This window comes from Fukomys damarensis, unplaced genomic scaffold (genome assembly GCF_012274545.1).
Source record: "Fukomys damarensis isolate Sample0158 unplaced genomic scaffold, DMR_v1.0_HiC HiC_scaffold_14, whole genome shotgun sequence".
Classification (NCBI taxonomy): domain Eukaryota; kingdom Metazoa; phylum Chordata; class Mammalia; order Rodentia; family Bathyergidae; genus Fukomys; species Fukomys damarensis.
Genome location: NW_022900926.1, coordinates 4,939,499 through 4,961,998, shown reverse-complemented (window position 1 = coordinate 4,961,998; position 22,500 = coordinate 4,939,499). Strand labels below are relative to the sequence as shown.

At 38.8% G+C, this 22,500-nt stretch overlaps 1 protein-coding gene across 1 annotated transcript in view; it reads left to right on the top strand.

Moving 5' to 3' along the window:
- The window catches only part of Trdn (triadin), a 205,633-nt gene that overhangs the window by 49,016 nt on the left and 134,117 nt on the right, over positions 1–22,500 (top strand). The window contains exons 4-5 of the mRNA XM_033763212.1: positions 17,028–17,189; positions 18,218–18,250. Coding sequence (XP_033619103.1) covers positions 17,028–17,189; positions 18,218–18,250 — 195 coding nt within the window. The remainder of the gene's footprint in view (positions 1–17,027; positions 17,190–18,217; positions 18,251–22,500) is intronic.

Genomic DNA, 22,500 nt, shown 5'->3' with positions numbered 1-22,500 from the left:
AAAAAAAAAAAGGATACTGAGGATCAGACACACAAACACACCTTGCTTCATTATCAGTAAGTGTTCATTTCAAAGAAATAAACATAATTTGAAGTTTTAGGACAAGAATAAAAAACATAAAGAAAAAAGAGCTAATGGAAATTGAGAGTATTCTCCCCATTATTCTTTCCAAAAGATATTTAAAAAGTGCTGATATTTTCTTAATTTTGGGTACAATTTTTGACAATGACTTTTTATTCCCTTGCTTTTGATAAAAAAGATATAATCACGAAAACTTTCCATAGGTTAGTTTACCAACATCCTCATCCAGAGTAAGGGAAAATGCCCATGTGGTTCTACAAGGGTGTCTCAAAAAAAAGGTCTGGTCAGTTTAGCAGCATTTCTCAAAGCATCCTTATTTCAAAACAATCTATAATTATTACTATAAAAGCAGCTGTGTGAAGCATACACGCCTGGCACATGGGAGGCACTCATTAAAGTGACTCAGATTTGAATCTTATGAGGGGGAAGATCAGTAGTCGGAGGAGGATGGCAGGGATGTGATGGAAGTATCAATTTCTTATGAAACTCTTGCAGACATCTCCTGATGTGCCTTTAAATGGATTTTCTAATGAGCTGTGCCATTTGTCTACTGCTCTTGGAAATTAATTTTCCTGATTTTTTTTTCTTGGCTCTTGGCCCAGTTAAGCAGGTGTGCTATTTTTCAGGCTAGGAGTTTAGCAGAGGAAAATCATTTCAGGAAATTCCAAAGTCAGCCCAAAAGTTCAGTGTCTGTCTGTCTATCTATCTATCTATCTATCTATCTATCTATCTATCTGTCTGTCTGTCATCTACCCACCTCCTACCTATCTATCCATCTATCTCTGCATGGAGGTATCTGTAGATATAAAAATATGTTTTAAGAGATTTTGACAACAGACTATGTTCAACATTTTAGACTTTCTCAGTTCTTATGTGTTATTAGTTTTCAAAAATAGTTGACATAGTGTAGGCTGCTTACTCTGATCCAAGTCTTACGTCCCTGTCACATCTTCTGCACAGTGCCCCACACTGTTTGGTCTTCTTCATCAATACACCTCAAAAGGACAAAATTTCATTACCCAATTCCAGGCTCCATATGAGACCTCAGAGAAGGAAGTTTCACAGTTTAGTTATTCTTGGGGCCTAGTGAAAGTTTATTGATCTTTCATGAAATAAGGAGAAAGATAATGAAAAATGCGAAAGTGTTGTTAATTCTTAGATTATGTTGGCCCTACCTTTTGTTTAAAAATCTAAAAAAATTGAAATTTGCTAATTTCTCTCTTTAAATTATGGTAAAGCCAAATACAATTGTATCAATTTTTTGAATTTCTTTTGTTTTTAAAAAATAAAAATTTGGTAGTTCCGCGTCAGATGCTGTGTTGTTGTCATGGATGGTCCGTAGGGTCAACAAATCCAATAGTCAGAAACCAGTGTTCTGTGCCACTTACCCAAACTTTATCAAATGAGATTTCATACTGAGATTTATACAGTTATCTGTACAGATAAATACAATTATAAATTGTACCAGGCAGTGTCTTGTGCTTTAAGCCCTCACGTATCCTTCAGTGTTCTGTACAAACTTCCTTGGAGAAATCTTCCTACAGCTTCCAGTGATACAGCAGTCTATCACAATTTCTCATTGGATCATGTAATGCCTACTCTTAGCACTTCTTATGAATTGCATAAATTTAGTGGATGTAACTTTTAAAATGCATTTTTTTTTCCAATGATCTGTTAGGATTGTAAGAAAAGTGGTTTTGTCCATTATAATCCAATTTTTAGTGCTTAGAAGTGTTTAGCACAAAGAATGAGCTCAATAAATATTTGAATGACTCAATAAGTAAACAAGTAAAGAAAAAAGTGATGGTAAATTTTTACACTCCAAACACTCAGTCATGAGTATAGTATGACTTCATAAAGTGTGCATTTATTTATAAAGCATCACATCCATACTGTGAGGAGTCACATTTAAAATATATTTTTAAAAATTCTGTCTCTAACTGGACCATGGGGATCTCAAAATCAAGGATTGTCTCATTTATCTTAATGACCTCATTGCCCAGCTTACTGCCTATGTTGTTCAGCAAAATCTACATGATCTAGCTTGAAGTTAGGGGCCGGGTGTACTGGCACACACTTGTGATCATAGCCCTCAGGAAACTGAGGCAGTAGGCTCACCCTGAGTTCTCAACGCCAGCCTGAATTTCAGAGCAAGACCCTGACTGAAAAAAGCAAAACAAAAGAAAACAAAACTGAAGTTACTCACTAATTTGTTCAACATACAGCTCAGGAAAACACAAATAAGAGAAACACAACACAGCAGCAGAACCGAAGGAGCATGTGGACCTCAAGCCTAACTGTTTCTCTGCTCAGCTAAGGCAGAAATCCTTGTGGAACATCTGGGTGCAGGCACTAGAGAACCCAGTTAGAATCTGACTTCTTCCATAAAGCAGCTCAGTTGTCTCAGACGAAGTGTTTCTCTATGCCTTGGTTTCCTACTTGCCACTGACAGTGGTCCCTCTTTTACGGTGGTCACCGTGAGCACTGCCGTGATGCACATGAACACTGTTATTCTGAGGGGTGCGTAGTAGTAGTTATAGAAATTGTGGTCACCTTTAATTTTAATTTCAATGCTTCAAGAAGCTGAATAGATACATTTCCAAAAGTTGTATTAATTATATTAGTTCTAGTTTTAAATATCACATGGCTATCCACGAGTTCGACTAATTAAAGAATAGAAATTCAGGGAGCAAATCAGTGAATTTCATGCTGAGGGAATATTCTAACCATTCTGAAATGATGGTTGAATACATGTTTCCTATTTCTGGCATTATATGCTTCATTTCCATATGGTGAAAAGAATTTTAAAGCTCTTTTCTCAGCTAACATTGATCAATGAAATAACTAAAGAGAATATATAATATTGCCAAAATTATAAAAATCAATCCTTAACTTGGCAAAATTAGGGTTTCTAAAATAATTAGGATATGCTAGTTGATGTATTATTCCCAAATCTAATAGATCCCTTCTCTGTTGGTCTGTTACATCTATAAATGTAGTGATTCAAGTAAGTCATCCAACTGGAGCACTGTGATATCTTAACAGTTTTTCTGCTACCAGAGCATAAGTTCTGTTGAATGCTGATTTGGAGACGATCCACAGAAGTCCAGACACCTAGTTTTGCTCTTCCTTGCAAACTGTGAGGCTGAAAGGGGTGCTGCTCTGGCCCTGGCCAGGAGGGTCACGGCTGCTGCATCTATAGCCAAGGGTATCGTAACAAGATAAGATAAAAGCAAAATTTTATAGCACATGCGAGCCAGAGAAGAGAAGACTCAAAGACCTGGAGAAATCTGTCCCTTTTTTGCACCTAATTTTGATGAAAAATGGACGGCCTTGTTGATGTGTGGTTAGACAGAAGAATCCGGTCTTGTGGAAGGGGACTGGATGGAAACGAAGCAAGGCTTCTCTGTGCGGCCGGCCGCTGTCTTCTGGGTGACTTTTCTCCCTCTGAGAGCAGGGCCGGACCCTTCCGGATGGGGTTTTAAGGTCTGCCATCAGATGAGCAAAGGCAACGTTTCTTCAAGGGTAGCTCTTACAGAGAAAGGGGGAGGATTAGAATAATATTTTCACATTTTAAAAATTAGCTTTGGCAGAGAAAGATTCTAGTTCTCATGAGCTGCTGAGAAGACAGGGAATTCTAGTTCCCGTGGCTTATTCGGTGGCGGGGGTGAGGTGGAGCGCAGGGAAGGACAGCGGAGTCAGAAAGCTCTTGCTTGAAGGCCCAACCCTTCACTCCCAAGCGTTCAGGGTGCTGAAGAACCGTGCTCCGGGCTCCTAGTTTTTGCACTTTAGTAATGATGCTCACATTTCATTGAGATTGAGCATGGGGTTATTTAAGAAAGGGAAGCAAATTAATCTTCAATTAACATAGCTAACATACATACATACTTACGACTAAATATATACTATAATTGCCCAATTTTTGTTCAGATACTTGGCATGGATAAAGAAACCAAACATTGTCTGTGGTTGTGTTTGGGGATAGACATGTCCTTTGTTTGACTCCAGTTTGCTGGAAGCATTCCAGGTTTAAACATCTGCAACTCAACTTTGCCAGCAAAAATTAGTTGATTGGGGTCACACTGACAAAGACAAGTGGAGAGCATATCCATCTGTATTCAGGAATATTTCATATTGGCTGGAGAGGTAACGGTTCAGTGACAGCAAAGAGCAACTTCAAAGCGTTGTCCTGAAATTCTTAAATACTGAAATAACTGTGATTTCAAGGAAGGACGCTTGTGTCTAATTTCCTTAGGTTCCACACAAACGCACAGTTCTAAAGGACTGAAATAAGTGAGCCGTAGAGATGAGTAGGGGAAAGTTTCAGCAGAGAAGTTTTAGAAGCAGAGGAAAATGTCTGGGCCTAGATACTGAAAAGCAAGGATTGGGGCTCAGTATCGCTATACACATGCAGATGAGAAAAGTGACAGTCATTTCCTTCCTTCGTCAATACAAGATTTCACTCGCCAAAAGTGCTTTGAAATCAGAATTCTGGGCTTTCTTTGCTTTGAAAGCATCTAAATATCCAACATCTGTATTTCATTTTTTCAAAATTGTAAATCAAATAGGTTTTGATTTTTTAGAATCTGTTGTACAGCAGGAGTGTTTCGTCCCACCTTTCATCTGATTTTTTTATTTAAACATGTTTTACATGGTGCTCAGTCTCTTAATCTATCTGAGCTACTGTGAGAAAATACCTTATCCTGAGCAGTTTATGAGAAAAAGCAATTTATTCCGCTGCCCCGAGACTGGGACCAGGTCTGGTGTGTGCTAAGAGCTGGCCTCATAGAGGGGGTCGTGTCATCTTCTCACAGGGTGGAAGGAGCTGAGTGGTTTTTATTGTGCTGTCCCTTTTATTAAGCCACTAGTCTCATTCCTAAGGACACTGCCCTCCTGAGCAAACCTTCCAAGGGCCTCCAAACCCACCATACACCCCTTAGGGACTGGAATTAGAGACATGCATGTGAACTTTCAGAGCAGAGAACTCAGCTGAGGAGGAGAAGCACTGGTCTTCATAGTACAGATAAATGGAAGGCGGAGGAGCCAGGAAAAGAGGGAGGGTCAGAGATGGGCGGGACTGTGGACTGAGGAGAGGGGCAGGGAGAGGAAGACAGCAGGCTGTGGTGCACAGTTGCTTGGGAGTATAACTCACTTCCTCATGACAAGGCTCCTTGAACTCAGGGGAATGTGTGCATCTGGGGTGCGAGGGACCACGCACTGAGAAGCTGCGCCATGAGTGTTCCCCAAGCGTCCTCTCCCCCACCATATCTACAGAGTCTCCCACTCCATTCCCTCTTTCCCCTGGACATGCTTATGTATTGTATTCACTCAGAAATACAATTTTCTCGCTCGCTCGCTCTCTACACCCTTTTTAGCTGCAGCTCTTTGAGCTTCTGCTTTTCCTGGCCACATCCCTTCACTGTGACATGATGAGACTCCCTTCCTTTACTCCATCAAAACATTTCAAGCATCACGACATAGAGACTCAATGAAAGCACAGTTGTCATCTTTCTTTTGGTTAGACACTGTGGCATCGTAACTGTTAGCTGCCAGTTCCTTCTAAAAACCTTACCCTTTTAGGACTTTTAAAACATATCTTTATCACTCGGTTTGCAGTATGTAACATTTAAGCATGTGTGTCTCGTTTATTTCACTTAACATTATTATGTCAAGGTGCTTCTCTTGTCCTACAAATGGCTTAAATTTATCCTTTTTATGGCAAAGTAGTACTCCATTGTACATAAATACTAGGTTTTCTTTATCCACTCATCTCTTAATGGACATATAGGCTACTTCCAAGATTTATGTATTATGAATTATGGTGCTATAAACACAGGTATGCAGGGATCACTGTAATATGATGTCTCTAACTCTTTTGGGAAGATACCTAGGAGGGGAATAGCTGGCTCAAGTAAAATTTCTAGTCTTAGCTTTTCGAGGAATCCCCATACTGATTTCTATGTGGTTGTGTTAGTTTATTTTCCCACTGATGATGTAGAAAGGTGCCTTCTCCCTGAAGCCTCACCAGCATTTATCATTAGATTTCTTGAGCATGGCCATTGTGTCTGGAGTGAGACGGAGTTCTAGTGTTGCTTTTCTTTGCATCTCTCGAATGACCGTGATGTTGAGCATTTCATCATGCTTTTCTTGGCCATTTGTACCCTTTCTTCTGTGAAGGACTTTCCTGGCTGTCTTTGCACATCATTAGCTGTGTGCTCTTGTTGGGCAGGGGAGCATCACCTGTTCCATCACTGTGTCTGCCATGACTTTGTGCCCCTTGCGCCATGATGAGCAGCCTGCTACCTCAACCAGCCACATTTATCCTACTTCTCATACTCTGGGGCTTTCACGCTGTCAGCAAGATCAATCCTGCAAGAAGCACAGATATTTAGATTCAGAGTCCAAAAGGAGTGACCAACTTCTAAATGATTAAGTTGTACAAGATACATTTTAAGAATATCTTTCCACCCCATAGAGTCAGTGATCTTTGTTTTTATTTATTTACTTTTTGTGGGGGTACTGGGGATTGAACTTGGGTCCTTGCACTTGTGAGGCAGAGGGCGGAACCACTGAGCTAAATCCCAGGCCCACGATCTTTATTTTTTTATTGGAAAATGCAGCTTATAAGCATTTGTATTATTTCTTAACTGATCACTCACTAGGAATTTTACTTGCCATTGACCCTCACATAAAGTGACTTCCAAGCACCCACTTTTAATCCCCAATCATAAGAAGCACCAGACTCACTATTCACTGAGCTATTAATTTTTCCAGGCCTTCCTCACTCTCTGGCTCCTTTCTCTTTTTCTTCTCATTTAAAATGTTTTTTCTTTGTGGTAGGAACACAACATGAAAGCTAAGCCCTTCGCAAGATTTTAAAGGAGGATAATGTAGAATTTTTGATTCTCGGTGTAATGTTTAGCAGATCTCTAGAACTTATGCACTTTGCTTACCTGAAACTAAATTCTTTGGTTACTTACTGCCACCAAACCCTGGCAACTGACAATTTTTGATTCTATAAATTTGACTATTTTAGAAACCATGTATGTATGTGCAATAGTGCAGTTCTTTTGTGCCCTTCCCTGTGACCCATGAGAATTCAGTGATCAAAAAGATTCATCCTACTTACTAAATATCTCTTGATTCTGAACTCTTTAGTGTCTCTCCAGAACTCCTGCTTTCATTTACCAACATCGTTACTATAGCAGAATACTTTCTTTCAATTATCTGTATCTTTCTTTTTCCTATTTTCCATTCTGAGGCGAGATTACTATGAATCGCTGATCTGAATTTATTATTTCTGTACTGAAAATTCTAGATGGCCTTCCTGATATATAAAAATGTGCATAGCATAGTGAAAGGCTAAGCACAGCTAACAAAGTGAGACAACCAGGAGGAGAGGACAGGAGCAGTGACGAAGCAACAGTGCACAGTAGGACAGGCCTTTGCCTGCCCACATGTTCTTTCCTCCATAAGATGATCTGTCCCAGAAATGTAGTTTGGACTGTGCAGTGTTCTAGCCAATGCATCAAAACGTTCTGTTTTAGTGTTGTGAGATGGACCTGTTCAATGTGTCAAGTGTTTCATTCAAACAATGTAACTGTTAGTTCCTGATGTTTCAGGCTATGTCTTCACCCTAAACAGTTACATTCAACCTCCTTTCCCCAGCTGTATACGAATGGAGTCTTGCTGTTACTCGGGGCTCAGAATTTGGAGTGGGCAAACTCCTCTGAGCGAGATAGCTAATAAGAGATTTTTCTATCCATTCCAGTAACTTTTGGATTCTTGAGTCTTCACATTGCTGTAGCTATAAGACAGAACTGTAATGCTTGGCTGTGGCACTGAGCTGCTCTGCTTTGTCACAACAGCAGTACAGATAAATGGGATGACAGCAAAACTTTTTATAGACTATTGACTTAAGGAATCAGTAATTTTAAAGAAATTGGTAATTTTAAAATTACAGAAGGAAAAATAATCTGAAAATTTGACTATACTGAAATAAAATTAACTATATGCCAATTTATTAGCATAACCATAAAAAATAATGACTTTGAAAGAATTCTAACTCTCTGACCTCAGTGTAACATAGTTCAAGGACAAAAATTTTAACAGATATCTAACAATTTGCTCACTCTTTTTGTTTTTAATAGTAATGCTGACTACATTTTATTTGAAATCACCATTGATCTACTGTAGAAAAAGTATTTAAGTCATTATTAATAATCAAAATTTTCAACACAAGAGAAAATAGATCATAAAAGTAAAGAAGTTGAGAGGGAATTCTGTGTTCATAAATTTTACTTCAAAGTGGTGAAAACATGGGGTTTTGGAAGGTCAGATTTTTGGCTCTATTTAAAATGCACAGAAGCAATGGCAGTCCAACACACTGAGTAACTGTACTGAATGGTCCCAAAATACCATTTCCCAGTACAAAGAGCAAGCATTCCCTCAAGAAGTGGCTGATTCCAGACCTGGCATAAGAAAGAAGTAAAATGTACTTTGGCCTTTTTTATACCACAAGCAAGAAATGATCAAAAAGTCCTCATGGAATAGCCATGCATATTGATGTATTCAATGATATGAAATGAAAAATTCATGAATCTGGGGTCTACTGTTAAATATTTGACTAACTAGGAAAAGGAAATAAAAATGTAGGGAAAGGGATGAATAATCAGCATTGTTACAAGACCCCAAGGGTCAGTGTTACTTTGCAAAGGCAGCGTTTTCAGTACTCTCTGGCCAGGGTCTGGGTTTGTGTGAGCACAGGATTCAGCGAGGTGAAAATAGCTGCACCTGGGTCACTGTGGCCCACTCTGCTGCCCACGGTGCTGCCCTTGAACTCCTCTGGTGCCTTCCAGGCTGCAGATCCTGGCCTGGGCAGGTGAGCTCAGGAGCAGCAACAGCTCCCCAGGTTGGTGCTGTCACTGGAGCTGAGGGGTGGAGACCAGGGCCTGGGGGTCCCAAGGTGAAGCTGTCCTTGCTCCTCCGCTGTCCCTCTGATCTTGCTCCCCCTGTCTTCCCACAGGAGCAAGGATAATCCCTCACACATCTTCACTTTTTGTAAACTTTATCAAATATGGACAGTGAAATCCACATAACAGATCTCTTGTTATTGATCATTGCTAGCGATTCTGCTTTGCTGATCAAACTCTAAATGATGCACTGAGATGCTGGGATTCTCTGTAAAAATCTCTCCACTTCTTATTTGAAAATTGTTCTTGATAGTCAAAAATAAAATAATTATCTATCTAGACTTATTGAACTCTTCAAGTTCTAATTTAACCCAAATATTTTTTCCTCCATTTTCTCTCCTCTCACCCCACTCTTTTGCCTCTAGTTTAAACCAGAAATTTCCCTACATAAACAGCCTTCAATCCGTCACTGAGAAAATCTTACCACCACCACCACTACAGAGAAAACACAAAAGATGGGTAAAACATTAAGACACTTCTCTATTTACTAACATATTTCCCATATTAACATTTCTCATATTAACATATTTCTCCCATTAACATTAGATGCCTCCTAAAATAAAATACTCTGTTAAAAGAAGGTTTACTTCTTAATATCCTGGTGTGATAAACTAGAATGTCAACATTCTTGTGTATATAACCAGAATTTATTTTGTAATTTTGGCATTACTACTGACATGTAAAATTTCTATTAAGCAATAATTAAATTGCTCCAGCATAGTTCTTATTGTCAATTTTTTAAAAACTTACACCTGATTTTTTTCAGGGCTTGTATTAAATATTAATTTTTAAAGATTTGGGGGGACTTTTTAAAGTAGCTTTACTTTCTCTTCTATTGTATTGCAAAATCTCTCTATTATTACAATTATTGCACTGCACTGTGATTCTAGTCTATGAATTCTTTAAGAGAATAATATTTTCCTAAGTTTCTGTAGTTCCCTACCACTCTCAAATCCCCCTCACATAAGGAGTGTTTGTTAAATGAAAGGAATGTCCCTTCTTGGATAGAAAAGAAACAAAAATACATTCCATTTAAAGTTTTTGTAAGATTGATCTTCTGAGTGACGTTAATAGCAGAGGTACCACGGGAGCTTCATTCATTCAGATCCCCAGTGTCTGAGAAGTGTCCCTTCGTGGTGATGATGGTCACTCCAGAGAAATTCTACTCTACCCCTGAATGTGGTCTGCATGCTAATAATCTAATTGAATGAAAATCTATTCAAAAACACATGATTCTGAAGTGAAATCATTTAGTAACTCATTGCAAGTGATTGTATGCAACTTCTTCAACATCCTACTATAGAAAAAAAATGGTAACATCTAGTCTTGACTATGGCAACACGCCAGTCATTAGTATTCAGTCATTGGTAGAAAGAAGACACTTAAATACATGAAAATGAGTTCTCGCCGCATCTTTCTCTCAACAGAAACATCTGAAAGATGCTCAGTAGAAATACTGCGTACATCAATCAACAACTACTCAGTCTGAAGCTAATTGATCTCATATCTGTGTTTTTGCAAATTCATAGTGTTAAATAAGTACAAAAATTACGTCAGCTTATGTATTCAATTTCAAAGAAATTTTACAACATAGCTGAAATTTCCTACTTCTTTTCAATGCATAAGCTATAGCAGTTGCACTTAATTTTCATTTGCTTTCATTTCTCCATTTTCTTGTTATTTTTTACCTTATTTCCTCCCAACTTCCTATCCAGTCCACTCCAACAGTTTAGTGTAAATCATTTGAAAGAGATTAAAACAGCATATCTTAAGAATGAGCCTCTCTTAATAATTCCCGGGTGGGAAGGCCATTTTTTGAAAAGTCAAAAATTAGCACTATTTTGCTTGTAACAGAAGTGCCTTATCAGATATCAAAATAGCAAGTACTGTTTCCAGAACAAAAGCAATATCGCAAACGTAGCCATCTTCCTGTATTTTTCCAGAAAAAAAAAATGGGATGGCATGTAATTCCAGTAGAGTGCCTTTCCATACTGGTAGGATGTAATCCTGTCTCGGGGCTTACACATAGACCGGTAAAGGTGTCCCGTTGAGACGTCTCAGGTCTCTCACTGCCGTGAATGTGTTATCCGTTTTGCTAGTTTTCACTCTACGTTCCATTTCAAATGAAACAGAGAATTAGAGAACAGTAAAGTCCTGGGAGGAAGAAAGGCACTTGAAGAAGTTGAAATCCCCTCCATGATGATGGTAAAACGGTAAAAACAGCAGTTCTGACACTGAGGTCATCAAACCTGCTCAACCCACTGGTTCGGTCCACGAGAAGGCGCTCCCAGCTAAGACAGGCTGGCCTTAAAATGTTTCCAAAACACCTTGAATAAATCTCACCTCAATGAAGAGAACGAATTTCCCGGTGAGTACAAAAACTCACATTTCTGTTTTTTCTTCTTTAATCTCTACGCTTAGGTTGTTCATACCGAAAACACCAGGGCCCAAAGCTTCAGGGATCATTAAGCTCACTGTCAGTGCTTTTTATTTCAAGTGTGTTCTGTTCGACAAATACGGAAATTTCATTAGAGTTTCTGTCTCACTTCCTTGGGAAACGGCTGACAACTGAAGTTATCCATGTTGTTTCGGGCTTTCTCCCCTTCCTTCTCTTGTGCTCCTTTTCCGGGGGGGGCCCGCGGAACTGCATCTTCTCCAGAGCTCGGCTGAGCTTCTGAGGCTGAGAAAAACGTTAACGCAGCAGAGACCATAAGTGCGCCACACACATACAGACAGGGTGCCCAGATTTTGGTATCTCTTTGTTTCACTTCCTTTCTTCCCACCTCTGAGGGTTCGGTGAGAACGGGGGAAAGACATCTGAACCCCTGATTGGCCCTGGAAAAGTTCGAGGGAAAGACTCATTTCCGAGCAATTCGGGCAACGCGACAACTCTTCCTTGAATTTCTACGAAAGCAAAGTTGACCAGCGGAAGTCAATGTATCCAGTCTTATCCGCAACAAGAGGAAGAACTTAGCCATATAAAATTATAATTTCTTTAGGTCTTGAAAATTTCCTGTCCATTTTGAAACAATTTGCTTCATAGTATCAAGATTGGAAAGACCTAGCTAACCGGGGCAGGGCTGTGTTAATGCGTTAACCACGTTAGAGTGCTGCGCTGTTGGTGCTTAACAGTCACCCCAAGGAGAATCTCCAAAGAGTCCTTAGCTTCCTCCCAGTGTTGTGTCTGCAGGGTACCCAGGGCGCCGTGTGCACAAGTTTAACTGCCCTTAGCTTAGGCGTCCGTCCTCACAGCCTCTTAAAGGCTTCTCCCCTCAGCCTGCATCCTCGTAGGCAGAGCTGGATCTGCTGAGATTCGGGAAAGTGTGGACTGTTTCTCATGCAGGAAAGCGGGGACCTCATGTGCAGGGAGGGTGCTCACAGCTGCCGCTCTTACGAGACAAATGATTGCTAAACTCAAACCCGGAATCATCTGACCCGTCCTAGGCCCTGCTTAGCCGTGGGTGCTGCGCGGTGCAAACAGTGTCTGCTGCCTCCTCTTTCCTCCCTGAGCACCAGGCAGCTCCGGGGGTCCTTGAGGGCTGCAGGCGCTGTAAGCCTCTCACTGCAGGTGCCTCAGGCAGTGGTGCGTGCAGATGGGAGACACAGACAGCAGCTGCAAACTGTGCCAAGGGCAGGGCAGGGCAAGGCAGGCCCCGGCCCCTTGCCTCCCTCCCCAGCGACCCTGGGAAAGCCCTAGAGTCACACCACCAACTTGTGTACGCACCCCTAGCACTCCTACTGCACTGTGCTGTGCGACTTGGATGCCTTTCCCATGCAGCGCTCATGACCACCAGGCAGTGTGAGGAGCGTCCTTCTCATTGTGGTTTTACCGCTGGGCAAATGGAGCAGAGCGCCGTGACCTTCTTCTGCTGTCAGGGGCTGTTTTCCAGAGCTGGTCAGACTCTCAACCCGAGTCCAGAAAGGCTGAACACAGGCACAGTGGGCAAGAGGGGCGGAGGTCTCACTCAGAGCCCTGGCCTCGGAAGCAGAGGTTCCTCCCCTCCACGGCACCCGCAGCTGCTAGCTGGGGGTGTGGAGGACTACAGAGGGCCCGGGGGGCCTCACCTGTGCGCACAGATCTCAGAAATTGCACAATACTTCAATGCAATATTGAAAAATTTTTAAATGACTGGAAAAAAATCTGTGAAGAACAAAATATCAAAATTTTAATGAGATCTCTGTTGCTTTTACCTATTTCTTTCCTTTGATCTCCAAATCCAGTGAAGTGTGCATGGCCCTAGGTGGGAAAGTGGACCTTGAATGTTTCCAGTGTGGCCCAAAGGCCCAAGTGGGGAAGCTTTATTTTCAGAGGCTTCTCAGGATAGGGAACCTCAAGGAATGCAAAATTGCTGGTGGAAGTACTAGAGGGCTTGGTTCTTTACGAGAAAAGCAGAGAAGACGACAGATCTGATACCTCATATAAAGTCTCATCTAGAAACTCAGGTATGGGTATGGTTTGGCTTCAAAAACAGAATAAGTGGAAAGCTTATTTAAACTTAAACTTTTCTTGGCCTCTCTTGGCACTTTTATTGTGCTGAAAATCCAGTTATGGACCTCAAGTAACCTGAAAGCCACTTATCCTGCATATAACGGTGGATTTTCCCATCAGAAACATAAGATAAAATTAAGAGTACCTTTAATACTGATTTCTTGTGTCATTTAACAGAAGGGCTGGAGCATGGTGATCCCCAGATTTTGTAATTTAACACCCCTGCAAGGTCATCATGGACTCAGATATATTTCTAAACTTTGCCTTCCTAGATGAGCTACTGTCCTCATGGTTACAAAATGATGTTCTCTTCCCACTGAAACAAAGTCCTTCTTCCCTTCATTGGGAGCAGGAAATCACTTCTCAGAATTTGCCAAACCCAAATCATATCTTAAAACCAATGGTGAATTCCTGTTTTTGCTTGTCTGAAAGCATATCATAGCATACTTAAGTCCTTGCCTGCAAACAGGGGCCCAAAATCTGACTCTGTAACTTGCCAGCTCTAAACATGGGATATTTTAAAAATTATGTGTCTTTCAATTTTCCTACATTAAAAAAAGAAATAAAATAATATATCTACTTTATTGGGTTATTATGAGAGAACTAATATTTGTAAAGATCTTAGAATGGTGCCTGGTTGCTTTTATTTTTATGATGAGCCTCACAGTCATGCATGTATGGACTCATAGAAGCATACATAGTAAGTATAAGTATCTCAGTGTCTCTTGAAAGAAGGCATCAAGAAAAGTTTTAGCTGCAATGTATACTGTTTTCTTGTTGATATGGTTTGGACATGATATCTGAAAGAGCTGATTTGAGGACTACTAGCTTACTGAAATACATGTGTGAGTGCTGAGATTTTCCAAGAAGTTGTCACTGAGGCTGAGAATCAGAAGCTGCGTCAAACCAGCAACTTTACCTTCATGAAAAAGGTCTGATTTGACAGTATTTTGCTATAATAAGAGCCAGGTGACACACATGCGAGTGCACACACACACACACACACACACACACGAGCAGGAGCAAGTCTTAAGTATACAGAGTGTTTCTAAGCATAAGGGTAATTAAATCGATAACTTTTTGTTGGATTTTATTGTTAAGCTTCTCAGGTAACACTTAGGAAGAGAAGGAAGGAGGAAATAGTCACCATCTATTCCAATCATAAAAATCCCACTTGCAGTTCTCTGGCACTAGATGTAAACTATATTAGTGCTAAAAGTGCCTTTAATGCTGCCAATACAATTCAGCTCCTTGCATATAATCCTTTTTAAATTCTCAATTGCAATTATAAAGTCCTGTTTCATTGCCTCTCTCTGACATGTAATCTCACCATTCAGATGACTCCTTTCTCCTCCCACGAAGCTCTCTGGAACGCAGTACACAGGGTATAAGGAGGAATGGTTATAACTGGGGGTCATTGAATGTGTGCTCTGCCAGCCCCCAGAGCAGGGCAGGAAACTAAAACTGTCTTCAGGGGTACACTGTTATTGGTGTTCCTCTCTCTGTGCAGTTTTCCTCATCAGAATAAACCAAAGGATGTCCTTTCCTTGTGACCATGCTAAAACAGAGCATCAGCTGTTGTCTGGTGCCATTCATACATCACTGGGTCTGCATCGCATACAGCCCAACAGCATCACCACCTCTGCTCTTTGACGGCCACCAGTGGCCTCCTCACCAGAAAGTTTCAGCTTAGTGACCTATCCCCACCCTGCACACTTGGTCACTGTTCTTGAAATGATTTTTTAAATATATATTTTATTTCATGAAAAAATAAAACAAAATTTCATAATCAAATGAGAATACAGGAGTCATTGCACTGCATAATCATCTTCAAAGTACTTTAGTGCATTCCTGTCTTGGTTCTTTCTCTTCTTCTCCTGACTCTCCTCTCTCCCTCTTAGGATCCATTGCTGGGTTCTCTCCACACCCCTGATTTCTGTATCTTCTAAAGATTGAAGTGTTCCTCAGTCTCCTCCTTTGGGGATCTCATTCCCTGTGGTGCCTTTGAACGCTTTCTGTCTGCTTACTCCCAGGTTCCTGTTTGCAGGTAGTTTCTCTTCTGTCCATCCCAGTGACCTGTCCAAATGGCAACAACTCCCCTACAAGTCTACTACTCACTGTGGGTTTGAGAACTGTAATACTCAGTTACTTTTCTTCTCCAAATTCTACCTCCAAAATAACAAGTGTTCTCTCCGGGCTTCTCCCATCTCAGGAGATGCGGCTTCTATCCTAGTTCCTACCACCGAGAGCCTTGGTGGGTGTCCTGGATTTCGCAGCAGGCACTGTTACTGGCATCCCTGAAATGCATTCCGGATCTCACCACTCATCACACACCCTGTTATCGGCCTGGTAACCATCTCGATCATCTGTTCTCTGAATCATGTCACTTGCTTCCTCACTGTCTCCCCATTTCCAGTGTGGCACCATTTTAGGTCTTCTTGCAGAAATAAAAAAGCTTCTGGAATCAAATCACTTCCTTCCTCTGTTGAAATCTAATGATTTCCTATTCCAATCAGAGTGAAAGCCTAATTTTGGAGTATTTAGTATTTAGATTATACAATACATGGGTGTAATTCTGATATTTTAGATATATCACAGGAGGAATTCTCTGAAAACCTAAAATAGTTTTTAAAGTGAGGAAAAACATAACTCTAAATTTTAAGTACATACTGATGAAAAATCAGGGGCAATTTATACCCCATTTCTACCTAGACCACCTCTTCTACCTGATTTTAAAGAGTGCTCTTGCCTCTTCCTAGCAACTTCCACAACATTAGAACAACACTTTGGAAATCCCTAATTGTTCTAGATGCCTACATTTTTGTTAGTATTTGGTTTTTCTTGCATTTGTTTCACAAAACATTTTTTTTAATCTTCTGGGATCTGAGGATTTATAGGTTTCAATTTTTCTTCTTTTGTCTATTAAAGTTACTAAAAGCTCAAGTACTCATTTAAAAAATTTTAAGGTATTGCAATGTCTAACAGAGATCAGTGTAATTGCATTTAGCTTCCAGACTTTTCCCGATATGTCACCACTTGTAATGGACTGGTCCATTTAGCCATAAGTACTTTGTCGACTTGCAGGCCTTGTTGCTCCATGAAAATCTCTGGAGTCATCTTCTCTGTGACAAAGCTCAATGTGGGCCATGATGATTGCTTCCAAGCACAGACATCTATAATTCAGGGTTTATTTGCAACCTGGGTAATAAAAACATATGCTATTTTTATTCTTTCTTAATTTTTTCCATCCTGATTATAAGCTTCTCAAAGGGCAAAATTTCCTGATAATCCTGTAATGTTTGGTACAATACTGTGTCTAGTAACCTCCATTTTCTAATTGAACACCAATGCAAACTATAGCAAGATATTCTTTCTATTTCTGAGCTTTAACCAAGAAATGTGCATATTAAAAATCAGGAGAAACAAATTTTCTCGGTTTCTTTGGGGATGGTTGTGATTTTTTGTTTTATTTTTAATACTTCCAGCAAGTTCTATTGCCAAGATTGGATCAGATCCTTTAAAACTAGTCCACGATGCTGTCGAGGAGACCACGGACTGGTTCTATGGCTTCTTTTCATTGTTGTCTGACATCATCTCATCTGAAGGCGATGAAGAAGATGAAGATGGGGAAGAGGACATTGACAAAGGTACAGAGAGGCATAGCAACATTTCTAGCAGCTAGGACCAATATGAGATATGTATCCTAGGAATTTGCTTAAGATTTTGTCCAAATGAGCGCTTGTATCAGGCTAAACCAGAGCAAGCACACTTCTGATACTGTAAATATTTCAATAGGCTTCCAAACGCAGTGAATTAGTCTCTATTTGGTTTCCATCTTGGAGTTTATCTACCATCATGGTAAAGATGCCAAAATTAAATGCTACCATTAGGGTGGCATTTTAACAGAGTGAGTCTTTTTATTTACACTCACATTTACACGCTTCTTAAGAAAAAGCAGTGTTTATATTTCAAATTTGTCCCTAAAAAGATGAAAATAAAAATAGTAAAATTAAAAGTACATATAAATGTTTTATATGAGCCACATTCAGAGTCAAATAGGTAAAGTAATCTTACTAAAGGCTCCATCAAAGGAATAAGTTCATTGAACAAAATGAAGCTCTAGAACAGTAGAACACATTTTAAACACGAGTACAATTATGGAGTTAATCTCTCATATATTAATGAAGAAAAAGAAACATCAAACTTAAAATATACATAAGCTTTCACTAAATGGGAATGAAAAAAACAAAGCACTGTGATTCTGTCTTTTAAATGACATTTTTAAGACTGTCCTAGTCATCAGAAACCATGTGTTCAACTTTGGCTAACAGGAAAACTCTTACTTAGAATCCTTGCTAGATCTTTGTCTGAATTTATATTTGTTGCAAGAAGCCATAATGAATAGGATAAACTGAAATTAATATGATAAATGACTGACAATGTATAATTTTGACCATTGCCACAATTTTATTAAACTCATAAAAAATGAAGCAATCTCAAATAAATGTATGTGAACAAAGTTCATGCTTTGAAATCTGGAATTAGGGAACAATGTAATATACTAACTGTGATTGTCAAAAATAACAGACTTTTTTAAAAATAAAAAGAATGTTTAAATAATAAAGCCATATTATACCATGTGAAAATTCTAATTTATATTTTTGTCTTGGTTTAGGAGAAATAGAGGAACCTCCCCTGAAAAAAAAAGGTTGGTTGCTTTTTGAAAATAAAGTTTTTATAGTAATGTTGATTTTTAGTAATACTCAAATATATTTCAAATGCGTTGTCTCCTTATCTTTGATATCAAGGTTTTGTTTAATAATTAGATAGAGATCTATAGTCAGACAAAAAATACTCAATGTCTTCTAAGGAAGCTTATCCCACACTTTCAGTTTATTATTGGATTTCCTCTTCAGTGGATTCATGTGGACAGATTTCAGGAAGGCCTAGAAATGTTTGGAGCTATGGAAAGAGCCCAGAAGGTGATGAGGCCAATGATCTTTATTTTCACTGTGGCCGGATTTCTTGAGTTTAGATTTTCATGCTTATGCGCTTTCTTGTTTTCTGTCAGTCTTCCTTGACTGACATTTTAAGGGATGAATGGGGGGCACACTAGAGGAGAGAACATGAAGGATAAGGACCTTGGAGAAAAGGTATATCAGTCAGCTTGTGTGGCGTCCTGTTCCCGTGTCTGTGCGCATGTGCGGCAGAAGGGTTCCTTATGGGGACAACCAGAGTCTCAGAGACCGAGTGGAACAGTCATGAGCCTGAAGTTGGGGCAATAGGCCTGGGAAAAAAGGGGCTCAGCTATGTAGGAAGGGCCTCGGAGGGGCAGAGATTTTACAGAAAAGAATGAAAGCTATTATCTGGAAGTAGTTATGGGGAGCAAAGTTCCATCCTGAGGTACAGTTGGTGTAAGAGAAAACCAGCCAACACTTGGCCAGACTTCACACAGTTGTGATGCTTGTTACGCTATAGGTGTAGTTCCTGAGAATGTGCTGGCCTCAGTTTCTGTCTCCTGAGACCAAAGTAGACTCAAACAATAGGACCCAAGCATGTACATTAGCCTTGTCCTGCGATTACCCACCTAGCTGGGATAAAATCCACATAAGGTATGATAATTTGGATTGTATTTGATTGCACAATTTGTGCACCACCAACAATATGACCACAAAGAGCTGAACTAGTGAGATTCAAGTGTGGCAGAGCCTCCCGGAAGTGAATGTGCTTGGGCAGCTCTGTGAGTACAAAATTTACTGATCCAGAAATTCAGGATGAGAATGCTTTGGGTAGCTGGTCACCGGCAGTGAGCAACCGAATGTGTTTACACTTTAATCTAATGAGCTACCAGTCACTGTCTCGAAATTATAGCTCAAATATGTGTTTATTTCATTTGGAAATAGAAGAAAGCAAAATAGGTGAAATTATTTTCTCATGTACTCATGAATGGAATCCTAAAAGAGTACCATGAAGTTCTATTCACCATAAAGAAGTATGTAATACTTAATAATCTCTTTCTTTGTGATTTTTTTCCTTTGGAATTAACTTTCATGTAATGATCAGTATAAATTACAAATCTACAAAATCGTTGAACTTTTTCTCTTAAATTATTGACTTGATTCATCAACTCAATAAAATAAACTCTTAAGTACTTGTTTAGAATACTATTTTTTAGTGTTGGCAATATTCATTAGCCAAAACCATCAAAGAAGGGGTATATATGTTAGAAAATCATGTACATTAGAATCTTGAAGGAGTACATATTTGAAATGAAGGTAAAAGTTGACTTAAAACAGTTGAATATATTTTCTTATTTACAAAGTTACACTTAAACGTTTAAGGAAATATTTTGTATATATTATCTTGGCACAAAATCTATATAAGGATAAACAATAGTTGAAAATGGACTGACACATGCATTTTATTATAATTATTATTTTTATGTATAAGCTTTTCTTTTTAGAGTTACACAGGGAATGTAAATTTTAAAGCAGTTTGTAATAGTTTACAAAGCATTTATTATACACATTCTGCCTTGAAAGTTATACTTTTAATATTGCTGTTCAGGAAGAGGTTTTATTCTTATCATGGTTTATGCAGTTAGACATTTAAAATTTTTTCGTAGGTCATAATTTTTAGTAATGTAGGCTGATAACTTTCTCAAAGTTTGATTTCCTCCATGTAAATGGCCGATCATTAATACTCTTTCCTATTCCCAAACGTGGACTATTCAGCCATTTTATGTTACCTAACAGCAGGCTACAGCATTTTCTATTCAACTGCCCTGCATCTACCTAAGGCACAGTATTTAAGTCAACTTGAAATTTTAGTTCTCTTTGCCAAGTTATTTTTAATCTTGCCAAATAAAAATTTTACCTTCTGGTTACTTATAGGTGATGCTTGTAGTTCTACTTTGATTTGGAAAAGTAGTCCAGTTTACTAATGGCTGGGTTGTGGAATTCTTATTAAACACATTGTTAATAGAGATGAGATTTTTGAACACTGTTCAATGACTTATGTTGTTATTTATGTAAATACAGTTTAAAGACATCATGTGTAGTATTTTGTGTCTTTATATCATTCATGCATATCTTGTTTCAATTTGTCAAATTCTAAAATATTAATTTCTGTTTTTAAACATTGCATGATGAGGGTTCAAAGGATTTAACCATTAGAAAATATTTTTTACTATGTAATTGTCTAAAAATTTTAGTTGTGAACACCAAGTAACTTTGTAATTCCCATTTCCCTGGACTATTTTGTGCCATGTGTGGTTGGTGTCCTTTTCTGTCTGGATTGCCCAGGTGAGCATGGTTCTCACACCAGCGTGCACACCACGGATCTGGGGAGCACACAGAGGCAGAGAGCTCAGAAGGAGCTGAGTGCTGCTGTGGGCTTCGCAGCACTGATCTGCCTGGAAACACAGCCGAGCTTAGAGTGGTTCTATTTCCACTGTGCAAGATAAAGCAACGGCCTTTGTGGACTCGCAGATTTGTGGATCAACAAAGACCATGAAGGAGTGAGTGGGGCTTCTGGCTCTGTTTGATGCCTGCCTGCTTCCACCAAGGAGTTAGTGACAATGATGATTCTTTGACAAAGAAATTTTTCTGGAACAACTGAACTTTTAAGTCTATGGAGATCAAATTTCTGATTCCTTTCAATTTAAAAATAGGAATTAACATTTGTATAGCTTCTATTTATTTATTTTTGCAATATATATTTTAATTTTTGTTTTATTTTAGATATACATAACAATAACATTCATAATGGGGAATGTTGCCTCTATGTGATATATCTTGTTTCTTCTTTTTCCCATTCCACTTCCCTACCCTCCTTTCAACCTCTCTTCGCCTTCTTATTTATAAAAGTTGTGTTTCCATTTTTTCCTTCCATTCTCCTTACTTTTCTTGTCCCATCTTCCCTTTCCCTCTCCCCTATCCACTGTTCCCCTTCTCATTTGAACATTTAAAAATAGGAATTTAAAACCTGCTTTACAAAATACTATTATGACGTATTGAACCTAATTATAGTGAAATATCATCCAAATCTAATATGAACTTGCCCTCTCTTTTTGCAACAAGTATGTATCTTGTCTATGTTATTCACATCATAGAGATTTTGTACTTCCCATTAAACATAAAAATATGCTAATAATAAAACTATCACACACACGAAAATAAGTATGAGTGCACACACGTACACATCATGGCCAAAGCAATTATACGTGACTAAAAGAGCAGCTTGTTTGGAAAGTTGCCTCAAAAATGCCTTGTTAAGGAGCTTGATGAATAAATGAACTAGTGAGACGGGGCAGCTAAGGCATTACGTGTGTGACAGTGATGAGGGTATCAATGTGGGATTACTGAATATGACCTGAACTAAAACAGGCTGGAGATAAGAATAACAGCAATGATTTTACAAAACAGTACACTATTTTTACAAAAACAAACTAACTTAAATCCTCATAGTCATTCAGAAAAACTCTAAACCAATGTTAAAACCAAGTGGCACAACACACGTACATAAACACGCAAATACAGACACTCAGAGAGAAATAAAGTCTAGTGGCCTCAAAGCAAAGTTAAAGATACATATCTTAGTAAATTTCTATATTTTTTCAAATATAAAGTACTAGTTTATCACAATAGTAGGGGGATATTTTTGTATTTCTATGTTAACACATATTTTACTGGCTTTTCAGATTTAGAAATCATTCACAGAAAATACAATTCTTTAGCAGGTAGAAAGCTTTTTTAATTCTTTATTAACACTTCTAAGTGTAATATAATGGATATACTTATCTCGCTTTACGCTTTATTCTTACTTAAACCTTTATCTATAATAAGTCTGTAAGAATAGTCATTACAGCTTTTATGTCCTTTCAAATATGTAATTTTAGAAGATAATGATAGTCTCTTAAAAAAATTGTTTTATAGTGCTTTTTTCCTGACATCAGCT